This window comes from Myotis yumanensis, unplaced genomic scaffold (genome assembly GCF_028538775.1).
Source record: "Myotis yumanensis isolate MYYU_CA2020_CCGP unplaced genomic scaffold, mMyoYum1.0.hap1 SCAF_5, whole genome shotgun sequence".
NCBI lineage: Eukaryota > Metazoa > Chordata > Mammalia > Chiroptera > Vespertilionidae > Myotis > Myotis yumanensis.
The window spans coordinates 88,941,720-88,955,159 of NW_027223756.1; the positions used below are offsets into that span (position 1 = coordinate 88,941,720).

The 13,440-nt window shown below is 46.9% G+C and overlaps 1 protein-coding gene across 1 annotated transcript; it reads right to left on the minus strand.

Moving 5' to 3' along the window:
• Nucleotides 1-845: 845 nt before the first annotated feature.
• On the minus strand, nucleotides 846-1,838 carry LOC139009926 (olfactory receptor 10H2-like). The gene has a single exon (XM_070414042.1). It carries the CDS (start codon nucleotides 1,836-1,838, stop codon nucleotides 846-848), a length of 993 nt encoding a protein of 330 aa, XP_070270143.1.
• Between the last annotated feature and the right edge of the window lie 11,602 nt (nucleotides 1,839-13,440).

The following is a 13,440-nucleotide window of genomic DNA, read 5'->3' on the forward strand; positions in this document are numbered from 1 at the left end:
AAAAAAAATATATTTCTATTGATATCAGAGAGGAAAGGAGAGGAAGAGAGTTATAGAAACATCAATGATGAGAGAGAACCATCGATCGGCTGCCTCCTGCATGCTCCCCACTGGGGATCGAGCCCGAAACCCAGGCATGTGCCCTGACCAGGAAACGAACCATGACCTCCTAGTTCATAGGTTGACGCTCAACCACTGAGCCACTCAGGCAGGGCAGACTTAATCTCTTTATATCTCAGTGTTCTCATCTTCAAAATGGAGCTAATTTGGCCTCCTTTGTGAAATAGAAGAACTGATATGTGTTAAGCATTTAAGACCATACAGATCATTAGACATCGGGAAATGCATATCAAACCACAATAAGTTACTACTAGAATAGCTACAATAAAAAAGATAAGTTCGTGTTGGTGAGAATGTGGAGAAATTGGAATCCTTTTACACTGCTGGGGGCGATGTAAAATGGTGCAGCCACTTTGGAAAACAGTCTAGCAGTTAGTTTCTCAAATGATTAAACATAGAGTTACCATCTGACTCATTAATTCCACTGGGGGGGCAGGTATATACCCCCAAATGGTGATGTGGGCATCCCCTCCTCCATGCCACTCTCAGGCACAGGATACAGGAAGAAGTTGACACACAAGGTCAATATTGGGGAGGCCATTACCCCAGTGAATCGAAGAGGAAAAAGGTCAACCAGATTGGGTGGGGGGGCTGATGGGGGGGAGAGTACATCTTGAGTTTACAGAGCACTTGCTAAGGGTGGAGGCAGGGGGAGTTCACATATAGGAATCATCACTGATGAAGCATAAATATATACATTTTACAGACAGAAGACTGAAGGGTCTTCACCCACCACATTCCCTGCCGTGAAACCAGCCCCTTCCGGAGCTCTGGAGAAGGAGCCTGCTGAGGACGGTCCTCTTCATGGCACTCTTCAGCTCCTTGTTCCTGAGGCTGAAGATAATGGGGCTGAGGAAGGGCGTGAGGACTGTGTAGGTGACACCCATCAGGGTGTCTCCTTCCAGAGACTGGGGACCCTTGGACTTGAGGTAGATGACAGAGGCGAAGCCATAGTGCACGACCACCACAGTGAGGTGGGACGCGCACGTGGAGAAGGCCTTGTGCCGGCCCTCAGCCGAGGGGATCCTCAGGATGGTGGCTATGATGGAGGCGTAGGAGAGGAGGATAAGGAGGCAGCAGCCCAGCAGGGCCATGATGCACACCAGGCCCACGCCCAGGGTCACTGTGGAGACATTGCCCGCACAGGCCAACTTCAACAGTGGAAGCGCATGACAAGCCAAATGGTGGATCTCATTGGGCCCACAGAAAGGGAGGTGGAAAATGGTCATTGTCACCACCAGCCCCATGACCGAGCCACCAGTCCAGGACCAGGCCACCAGGCAGGCACAGCCACGGGGACTCATGAGCACGTTGTAGCGCAGGGGGTGGCAGATGGCCACGTAGCGGTCATAGCCCATGACCGTGAGCAGGAAGGAGTGGGTGAAGCCAAACGTGAAGGAAAAGTACATCTGGCTGGCACAGGCCACGAAGGCGATGGAGCGGTGGGTGGAGAGCAGGTCGGCCAGCATGCGCGGGACGATGGCGAAGGTGTAGAGGATCTCGGAGATGGAGAGGGCGCACAGGAAGAGGTACATGGGCGTGTGGAGGCTGCGCTCGCCCCAGATGGTGGTCATGATGAGCAGGTTCCCCAGCAGCGTGAACAGGTACATCAGCAGGAAGAGCAGGAAGAACATCAGCTGAAGGTGGGGGAAGGGGGAGAAGCCGATGAGGATGAATTCAGACACAGAGCTGTGGTTCAGCCCCAGCATGGCGGTCATACCTGGTGTGGGAGAGAGGGGAGAACTTAGTGGGGAGGGTCTCTGGTGAGTTCTACCTGGGAGAGCTTCCCTGAGGGGCTCGTCCTCGTCTTCATGTCATGGTTATCTTATCTGCAGAATAATATGCACAGTAATGGCCTGTGCTTCACAGAGCCACTCGAGGTTTCAATAAGATCACGCATTTCCAATGCTTACCACAGGTCAGAGCACATAGTAGGAATTCAATTAATAAATAATAATAATTATTATTACTACTACTTTTAAATCCCATTGTTAGGAACTCAGGGTCTCTATTCAGCTCCACCTGGATGGAGCTGGTACTGGACAAGGGGTCACTACCCGACGTGCATAGAAGCCAATACGATGGCACTGGCTTTGAGAAAAGAGAGAGCTTTTATTTGTGAGTTCAGCCAGCAAGGAGACAGGAGGCCAGGCTCAAATCAGTCTACTGGATCCAGGTTGTGGGGCAAGATTTAAGTGGTTTCAGCACGAGATCTTCAAGGACAATGGACCCTTCACCTCTTAAAAGATCCCAGCACTTAGGTTCCGGTCATGTTCTGCTCCTTCGGTTCTGTGGGGTGAGCAGTGGATGGTTCAAAGGTGTTACTGGTGAGCGGTGGTTAGAAACAGGATAGGACCAGTTTGAGCTGGTTCTGCAGTCACAGACACCCCACTTTAGAAGTTGTCATGGCTCCTCGTCATTTTTCTAAATTGGAACGGAAATTTAAAAAGAAAGCAACACTTGAGTCTTTTAAAAAATTATTATTATGGGATTTTAAAAAATTCTCCCCCAAGGATAGTTTTCAAGAGAGGAAGAAAAAGAGAGAGAGAGAGAGAAACATAGATTGGTTGCTTCCTGTACGTGCCCAGATCGAGGACTGAACAAGCAGCCTAGGTATGTGCCTGGCTGGGAATGAGCCTGCAGCCTTTTGGTGTATGGGCTGACGCTCAAACCAATGGAGGAGCCACCCAACCAGGGCAATGGGATATTTTTTCAATTTTTTTTCAATTATTTTTTCAATTACAGTTTACATTCAACATTATTTTGTGTTAGTTTCAGGTGTACAGCATAGTGGTTAGACAATCATATACTTTACAAAGTGTTCCCCCTGGTTTTTCCAGTACCCACCTGGCACCATACATAGTTATTATAATAGTAGAGGCCTGATGCATGAAATTCGTGCAAGGGGCTCGGCCCTCCCAGCCCCTGCTTCGTCCTAGTTTCCTTGGCTATGTACCAGAAGTGAATCACTGGGTCATAAGGCAGTTCTAGTTTTTAATTTTTTGAGGAACCTCCATACTGTTTTCCATAGTAGTTACACCATACGGTAGGATCTTTAATATAATTTTTGGATTGGAAAAATCTGGTCCTGGTTGGAGTTCACCTTTGAAAGGATAATGCAAATTCTGTGATCACTGTGCTCAAATCTGCCTGCACTGCTGTTGGCAAGGCTTAGTAAGTGTCAGGTGCTGGCTTTTTTCTTTTCATAGAAAAACTCTACATGTTATCCATATGAGTTAAACATTTTTGAGAAGTTTTTAAAACAGTGCTTCAACAACACTGGGTTGACTCCTTAATTTATTTGATCCTTAGCTTTCTCAACCCTTAAAGGAAGTTGGTCATAATAACCCCTACCTGACAGGGTTGCTATGAGGATTACATAAGACAAACACATAAGGGGTCTTACACAGTGGGTGGAATAAACAATGGAAAGTTAAGATTGAGGGCAGGCATACGTAGTCAGAATTGGATTCTCTTAAAATGTAGCAACCACCCTAACTGGTTTGGCTCAGTGGGTAGAGCATCGGCTTGTGGACTGAAGGGTCCCGGGTTCGATTCCGGCCAAGGGCACATGCCTGGGTTGTGGGCTCAACCCCCAGTAGGGGGTGTGCAGAAGTCAGCTGATCAATGATTCTCTGTCATCATTGATGTTTCCACCTCTCTCTCCCTTCCTCTCTGAAATCAATACAAATATAAATAAATAAATAATGTAGCAACCTATGGTTGTACCTATCTTTTAACTGGTGCATTTAATGCATTTATCTTTTTGGTCATTACTGTTGTTTTGAACTTAATTATGTCATTTTATTTAATACCTGAGTTATGTGTAAATATATTAATAAAATATCTAATATATACATACACCTCCATATGTATATTTAACATATACAAACACAAAAATATGCACTTGCCACTTGCTCCTATTCATTAAACCAAACACACACACACACACACACACACACACACACAAACAGACAAAACAACAACAACACAGTAAGAACATGGATTGTCACCAAAAAGACCTTGTGTGAGGCATAAAGGAAGTCTAGGTAAATTTCCAAGTGCCAATATTGCAAAGACCCAGGTTACCTGACCACCACACTGCAATACATTCAGAAACTAATGTGAAGAAGGTACCTGAAAGTTCCCATGTACTTGGAGCACAAATATTAGATTGAACCTTTGACAGTGGCACAGTAACATATTACTCACTAATCTTTGGGCTACACAGAAAATTAGGAAATACTAAGAACTGAATGATAATGAACAGTTGAAATGACTAAATGAAATGGATTGTGCCCTGGAATAGAAAAAGGACATCAGTGGGAAAACTGGGGAAATTCTAGTAAGATCTGTATTTTGCTATGTAGTATTATGCCAGTGTTAATTTCCTGGTTCTGATCCTTGCACAGGGGTTCTGTAAGATGCTGGCATTTCAGAAATTTTAATGAGGAGAGCACAAAAATTTCCTGTGTTGTTTTTGCAACTTTTTGTAAGCTTAAAATTAAAAAGAAAAATAGTTTAGGAAAACAAGGCACCATCCAAAGTAGCACCAAATCTATCAAGTATGTACAATTAACTTAAATAAGCACACACAAGACCTCCAGAGAGAACAATTAAACCTCCAATTAATAGAAAACACAGCAGATAATATAAATAAATGGGTGAAATGGAAAGACAATATCATAAAGGTGTTAATTCTCCCCCAAATTTAATCTCTACATTCGATGTAATATTCTAAAAAAAAAATTCAGTTGGATTTTTTGAGAAAGACAATAAATGTATTCTGATATTTCTATGAAAAGATAATGATCCATGAATAACTAAGTCAACCTTGACATGGAGAGTGAAAGGCGGTGGGGGAAATTGCCTTCTGAGAATCTGAGAATTCTACAAACGTCTTGGAAATAAAGCAATGTAGGCTTATTGCAACGGAAGACAAACAGAACAGCGGCTCGGAATGGAGACTTCAGACATGGAGCCGCTCACAAATGGTTAGGTTCACACCACAGGTAAATCAGAAAATGACAAATTTCTCAGCAGATGCTGTAGAGGAGAGTATCTCTCTATGTAGACAAAAACAAAAACTGGGCTTTCAATTCGTGCCCTGTACAAAGAGAGGACCAAGAGGGATTAATAACCCAATTGAAAGATAAAAACATAGCTAATAAAAGAAAGTATAGTGGAATCCTTGTGATCTAAGGATAGGAAATGAGTTCTTTGAAAAGAAATAAAAAACACAAATCATAAATAAATTCATTACATCAAAATTATAAATCATATTAGCATCATGGATGAAGTGACAGATGACAGAGGGCAAGAAGATATTTGCAACATTGAGTGAGTCCTAGAGGTCTGCTGTGTACACCACAGAGCCTGTAGTTAACAATACGATGATGTGCACTTAAAATCCTGTTAAGAATGTAGACAACAATGTTGTATTACAATCATCAAACTGATAAGAGACTAGATTTTACTTATTCCCACCACATAAAAGAAATGGTAATTATGTGATGTCATAGAGTTGCTATCACTACAATGGCAATCATATTACAATATGTAAATGTATCAAATTAACATGTACACTTTAAATTTACACGGATATATGTCAAATCTATTTCAATGAACACATGTTAAGAGGGCAGACCTTATGTTATGTGTCTCACACACAGAAAAGTAAAGAGCCACAAGAAACCTGTCAGAGGTGAGGGTATGACCTTGATTGTGCTGATGGTATCACAGGTGTAGGCATATGTCCAAACTCATCAAAATGTATACATTAAACACGCGCAAACTTTTGTATCTCAATAAACACGGACAGGAGATTCATATCTGGAGTCTGTAAGGAATGCCTGCAAACCAACGAGAAAAAAGGCTGGAATTATAACAGGAAGTGGGAAGGGGTAGGCACAGGCGATGTGCAGAAGAGGAAACGCAATCGGCAAACAGGAAACGCAGACCTGCCCTTACTCATCAGCAGTTAGAGGAATGGGATTTAAAGCAGCAGCGTGGCACCACGTTACCCCTGTTGGAGTAGCAACAATTAGAGAGCTGGATGCTGCCATGTGATGGCCCAGATGCCAAGATGAGTGAACTTTAGTCCTTCTAGCAGGTACCTGGGGGCTCATGGCCAAATGAAGGGAGCACTTACCCCAAGTCCCACAAACACTGCTCCTGACTCTCCCTCTGAATGAAACACACAGGTCAGTGAAGGGACAGAGTCAGGAACGTTCATCTCAGCATCGTCTGTGTTGGCAGAGAGCGGGGGACCGTCTGGGAGACCCCACTGTCTGGGGGAGTAGAGAATTAAAATCTGATGGAGGTGGGCCATGAGCCCTAAACAACATTTAGGGGGGAAAAACAAGGCTGACATAGCAATATGGATGGTTCTTACAAACACAGCACTGGGTTAAAAATTAGGAAAAAATAGACCTCCATCACCATATAACGCATCACAGTCAGAACGTCTGTGCAGCAACATACATTTTATAAGATTCACACAAGCAGAAGGACACACAGGGAACAAATTAAAACGCTGCCTGTTGGGGGTGGGGAAAGGAGTGGGACATAATGAGAAACGGGAATAAATAGAACAGGATCATTGTGAAAATCATGATTTACTCAAAGCTCCTAAGTTTAAGTCCAACAAAAATGGGAAATAGTCGAGATGGGGTCCCTCATACATGCCTGTCCGTGCCGTGGCCCCAGCCCTGGCTCTGGCCTCAAGCCCTGTCTCCTGGAGCAGTGCCTGCCCACCGTCCTTCCTCTACGCCTCCTCCTGCTACTAGAATCTATTCTGTTCCCTGAGACACACGCAGGTAGTGAGTCATGCAGACCCAGGGTTCAAATCCCAGCCCCTACCGTGTGCTGGGACAAGCAGAGAACTGCCCTCGCAGGTTCTCTATGGGAATTGGATACCAAGTGCTATACAGCGGGTGTTCTCAGGACATGCTGCTGGCATTGCCGGCATCTTTTATGGTCATTGCTGGGCTGGTTGTCACTCATCCTCCCCCAGCAGGTGACACCTATTGGCGCCAGGACAGTGCAGGGTTTCAGCCCCAGTTCCAGGCTCTTTCCTCTGACTCTGTGGATGCCCTTTGGACCCCAGTCCTTGATCGCTGGTTCAACTCACCTCCTCCTCTCTTCTGGCTACAAACGGGCTCCAGGGTACCAGCTCCTAAATACCCAAATGTTACAAATACACACACACAAAGGGCTCTCTCCGCTTCCTGTCTCCCTCTGGTGCTTTCCTGTGCCACTCTTCCCAGGACAATCTCCCTGCAGGACGCTCAGGAGGGCTCTCCAAGCCACCTGCACAGTCTGGACTTTGGGGAGAAGAAGGGCCAGCGCCCTCATCCCAGCTCCGGGCTCCCAGCCAGAGCCCCAAGCCGGGCTCCCAGATCCTGTCCCTGTGCCCTTCCTCCTCGAGGGGACACTACTGGACCCACTCAGCTCTCCCTGCTTGTGCCTCTGGCCACAGCCCAAGCCCTGGGCTCACAGAAGTGGACAGAGCCGAGCACAGGCTCAGTGCATAGGTTCTGAAACACAGTGACAGTGACGCCCAGGAAACTCTGAGCCAGAAGCAGACACTCTCCCTGCTTGTATCTACCGAGCGCTGCCCAGCCGCCTGCAGCTTGTCTGGGCCCGGGAGAAGCCGGGGACCCACAGCAAGGGTACTGTGGTGGGTTGAATTACCCCCAATCTCCCAATTTAGGTCCTGCACTCACAGAAGTGGACAGGGCTGAGCACTGGCTCAAGTGCACAGGTTTTGGAACCTCAACATGTGGCCTTAGCTGGAAACAGGGTCTTTGCAGATGGACAGAGATGAGATCATACTGGATTAGGGTGAGCCCTTAACCAGCGGTTCTCAACCTGTGGGTCACGAACAATGAAAATACATCCTGCATATCAGATATTTACATTATGATTCGTAACAGCAGCAAAATTACAGTTATGAAGTAGCAACAAAAATAATTTTATGGTTGGGGGTCACCACAACACGAGGAACTGTATTAAAGGGTCGCGGCATTAGGAAGGTTGAGAACCACTGCGGCTTCATCCAATGCCTGGTGTCCTCACAGGAACAGAAGGGGACACAGAGGGACACCATGGGAAGATGGAGGCAGAGACTGGAGTGATGCAGCCACAAAGCAAGGAGCGCCAAGGGCCACCAGGAGCTGCAAGAAACAAGGAAGAACCCTCCCCCAGCACCTTCAGAGGGAGCATAGCCCTGCCAACACCTTGGTTTTGCACTTCCAGCCTCCAGAACTGTGAGGGAATAAATGCCTGGTGTTTTAAGCCACTGGTTTGTAGCACTTTGCCACAGGAGCCAAAAGAAACAAATCCAGTCACACGCAACTACACAGACATGGACACGGACACGGACACAGACACAGACACAGACACGGACATGGACACAGACACAGACACAGACACAGACACAGACACACTCGGTGCCTTCAGAAGCACGCACAGGCGGTGCACACATGCATGTGACACACCCAATGTGACCCTTCTGGCTCAAAACTGCCCTCTCCCTCACCCTGGCACAAAGACCACTCCCTGCCTGGGACTGGACCTGGTGAGCATGGCTGCTGTGGGGGAGGGAGCATGGCTGCTGTGAGGGACAGGAACCCAGACTGGCTCACCCAGCCTGGGGCTAGATGCTGGGGCTGCAGACTCCCCTCTCCACCCCACTCACTCCCCATGTCCATCCCTCAGCCAGGTCCTTACTCTGCTCCTCTGGGTTCTCCACTTCCATAGTCTGAATGCCCTCTCCCTCTCCCTTCCAGCACCCATAGCGCTTGTCACGTGTTCCTGGAAAAGGGCCCTGGAAACAGAAGCACTGCTTGCCTTGTTCTCAAGGGGATGCCTGCCAGGAGCCTGGCCTGGGGTAGGGGGGGTGGCAGCAGTGGGTGGGGAGGGAGTTTTATCTCTGCGGAGCGACAGCCCAGGGGTGGGTTCCCACAGGTCTCTCCCAGGAGCCTAGGGGTGTGGGATGTGAGGTCCTCTAAGTTCAAGAAGGATAGCAGGGGCCCTGAGAACTCTCCCTCCCTTCCTTCCTTCCTTCCTTCCTTCCTTCCTTCCTTCCTTCCTTCCTTCCTTCCTTCCTTCTTTCCTTCCTTCTTTCCTTCCTTCCTTCTTCTCTTCCTCCTTTCTTCCCTCCCTCCCTCTTTCCTTTCCTCCTTTCATTCTTCCTTCTTCTCCCCTTTTCTCCCTCCCTCCTTCCGTCATCCATCCCTCACATCTTCACTGAGCCCTGGCTGAGGACCTTAGCACGGATCTGAGAACCCAAAGAGAACTCTGCCATCGCCCAGCACTAAAGGAGCCCTCCATCTTGGGAGAGGCAGAGCTGAGAACAGACATCCACCTCCTTATGGTCAAAACTAGGTCACAGGAGAGCCACAGAAGGAAGTGGACCATCTTCCTAGCTGGGAACTGAAGCCGAGCCTGGGAGGACACTTTCTCCTAGGGCTGCGTCTTAGAGTCCCCCCTCTCCCCACCTGCTTTGCCTGCTCCCTTCCCATCTTAGCAAATGCCAACCTTCCCATCTTAGTGAATGCCAACCTTCCCTCTGCCAGACCATCCCCCGATCTTGGCCAGAATCTCTACCACCCCCACTCCTCTGCACAGCTGTTCCAACACCATCTGGATTCCATCACTTAAGACTCAACTCTGGCCTCTTATGTCATCTTCACCACCCGCACTCTGGTCTGGGCTATTACACCTCTATCTCTTGCCTAGACGCCTGCACAGCTGGTCTTCAACCCTCCAACCCCACCCCTTCAAGTCTGCACACGGCAGAGCTGTTAGAGAAATTGTGAGGGAGATCATGTCCCTCCTCTGCCTAAACCCCCGAATGGCTTCTCAGTGAGACTAGAATAAAATCTGAACTCCCCATGTGAGTGGTGATCCCAGCCCACATCTGACCTTACTTCCCTTCCTTCATCCCCATGTCTATGAGTTCTCCTGGACAGAGAAGCATCTCATCACTCTGGGCTTTGCACATATTATTCTCTCTGCCTGGACGGAACCCCTTCCTCACACCATTAATTTCCACCTGGTTAATTTTGTTCTTCCTTTCTTAAAAAAAATAATATATTTTTATTGATTGCAGAGAGGAAGGAAGAGGGAGAGAGAGATAGAAACATCAATGATGAGAGAGAATCATTGATTGGCTGCCTCCTGACCGGGAATCAAACCAAGACCTCCTGGTTCATAGGTTGACATTCAACCACTGACCCACGGTGGCCAAGCAGTCCTGTTCTTTCTTCCCAGTTTAGACACTCCCTTCCCCCAGGAGCTCTGGTCATCAACCCTCCCCCATTCCAAGCTGGGTAAGTCAAGCTGGGCTGCCCCAAGTAAAGGCATTTTGGGGAAATGGACTGGATTCCAGGATGATCTCTTCCAGGGTGGTTCCTCCCCTCAGCAGATGTCAGGAAAGGATACTGGGAAGCTGTAGATGTCTGGTCCTCAGAATGAACATCCTCTATTGCCTCTTCCCACCCCAAATGCTAGACACGGTGACACTCCAACACTTTCAGAATTGTTCAGACCCATTCCCACCCCCCCTCATGGTTCTAGAAACATGTCAGAGCCCTTCCCGCCCAGGCTTCCCATCTGACTTGTAGCAGTGGCCCAGCTAGCCAAGCTGCTATTCCCTCCTCATCCCCCTACCTGACCCCTCTTGCCACTGCTTCCTACCTTGTTCAGAACCTTGAATCCTAATAAACAGTTATTAACTTGGGGAAAGGGGGGGAAAGCTCTATAAAATTGAAAAATGTGCTTAAATTTTCCTGCTCTCATAATCTTCATCAGAAAAATGGATTAAATTATAATACTTCTTTGCTTGCTAGCTTTTATTAACATTGACAAATACAGAAAAGATCCAGGTTGTAACAGTTAAAGACATCAATGATCAAGGTTATATTCTCTTGACTAGTGTGCCTATTCTAGAAAATGCATATAGTTGAATCTTGGGGGTTATTTTTTATTTTAACTCTGAGAGTCTTTATCTTTTCATTGATGTTTTAAAACCCATGCACGTTTATCCAATACTGTTTTAACTTCTGCCATCTTACTCCATATTTTGAATTTACTATGATAAAGGAACTAAATGTTTGAAAAGAATTGGGTGTCTGGTCAAGATGGCAGCACAGGTAAATGCGATACTTGCCTCCTCCCACATCAAAATTACAACTAAACTACAAAACAACCATCATTCAGAATTGCCTGCAATTTGGTTGAGTGGAAGTCCTACAACTAAGGATATAAAGAAAAAAACCACATCAAGACTGATAGGAAGGTTGGAGATGCAGAACAGATAAGTCCCACACCCACATGTGGCAGATGAAGATCAGCTGTGCAGGTCCCCCCTGAAAAGTGAGGGATCTCAGCTCCATACCCGGCCCCCCAGCCCAGGTTCCAGTGCCAGGAAGAGAAGTCCCCATAACTTCTAGTTGTAAAAACCAGTGGGGATTGAGGCTGAGTGAGAAGGAGGTTTGCTGGAGTCCCAGGAAGTTCCTCTTAAAGAGCCTATGCTCAGACTCACTCCCTCTGAGCTCCAGCATTGGGGTAGCAGCTCAAAAGTCACCAGAAACAAATGCAGAGTCTGGTATCAGGGCAAGATCTGGGGGGACAACTTTATCCCACACAGAAGTGCTGACAAAAGCAATTGCTCCTTTTCTGGGGCCCCCTCCCACAGAGCCAGTAGGCAGGTGCCATATTTGAGACTCTATCCATTGGGCTCACACTCTTTGCCCTGGTGATTCCCTGAGGCCCGCCCCACCCAACTTTCAGGCCTACCCAAGTTATTTCCAGTAACTTTTCCATACAAATGGCCTGTCTTGGCTCATGCTTCAGATTTTCCTAAAATCCCTCAAACAAGCAACATCTGGTCTAAGCAAGCCTCACCTCCCACTAAGTGGCCCCCAGCCTGGCACTAGCAGCAGATGGCTTGGTTTATAGCTTGGCCTCACATGGGCAACTCCAAGCCCAGCACAAGTAGTAGCCATCTGTAGATTTCTTTGTAGCTCATGCCAGGAGGCCCAGGCAGAACACAGGCTGCACTTCCCTAAGGCTCCAGAGCCAGCACACCCAGTGAAGAGCTTTATATCATGTCAAAGCACCACCACCTCCTCAAGTGATACACTCAAGGGGCAAACTCAGTGGGCACCAGAACCCTACTGAAGTAAGTCCTGCTCTGTGGGGTGGGCCCCTGCACAGCTGATGCTTCATAGTGGTCAGAGGTCAGTGGCCACAGCCAGTCCCTTTTGCTAATCGGCTTGGAGGTAAGTCTCTCCCATTGACATGCCAACAGCAATCAAGGCTCTTGATTGCCCAGCTTGGGTGACCAGGGAGGCTGTGCCACTGGACCCTCCAGAGCACCTACTGCAAAAGACCACTCTACCAAGCCTCCAAATTGTAGCAGTTCTACTTAATACACAGAAGCAAACATAGGGAGGCTGCCAAAATGAGGAGACAAAGAAACATGTCCCAAATGAAAGAACCGAACAAAACTCCAGAAAAAGAACTAAACAAGATGGAAACAAACAATCCGCTAGATGCAGATTTCAGAATACTGGTTATAAGGATGCTCAATGAACGTAGGGGAAGAGTAGATGTGAGAACTTCAACAGAGAGAAAACATAAAAGCAGAACTAGAAAACATAAAAAGGAACCATTCAGAAATGAAGAATACATTAATTGAATTGAAGAATATATTACAAGGAATCAACAGTGGAGTAGATGAAGCAGAGGATTGAATAAAAAAATTGGGAAGAGCCCTAGCCAGTTTTGCTCAGTGGATAGAGCATTGGCCTGTGGACTGAAGGGTCCCAGGTTCGATTCCAGCCAAGGGCACATACCTGGGTTTCAGACTTAATCCCCAGTGGGGGGGGCGTGCAGGAGGCAGCCGGTCAATGATTCTCTCTCATCATCGATGTTTCTATCTCTCTCTCCCTCTTCCTTCCTCTCTGAAATCAATAAAGAAATATATATTTTTTTTAAAAAAAAATTGGGAAGATAAGGAAACAGAAAATATCCAATCAGAACAGCAAAAAGAAAAAAGAATCCAAATAAATAAGAATAGTGTAAGGAGCCTCTGGGATCACTTCAAGAATTCCAACATTTACATCATGAGGGTGCCAGAAACAAGAGAGAGAGAGCAAGAAATTGAAAACCTATTTGAAAAATAATGACAGAAAACTTCCCTAACTTGGTGAAGGAAATAGATATACAAGTCCAGGAAGCACAGAGATTTCCAAACAAGATGAACCCAAAGAGTCCTGGCCTGTGTTGATCGGTGATTAGAGTGTCAGC

Excerpts from the sequence above, each read along its gene's own strand:
- LOC139009926 (XM_070414042.1), bottom strand. The coding sequence starts at position 1,838 with ATGACCGCCATGCTGGGGCTGAACCACAGCTCTGTGTCTGAATTCATC.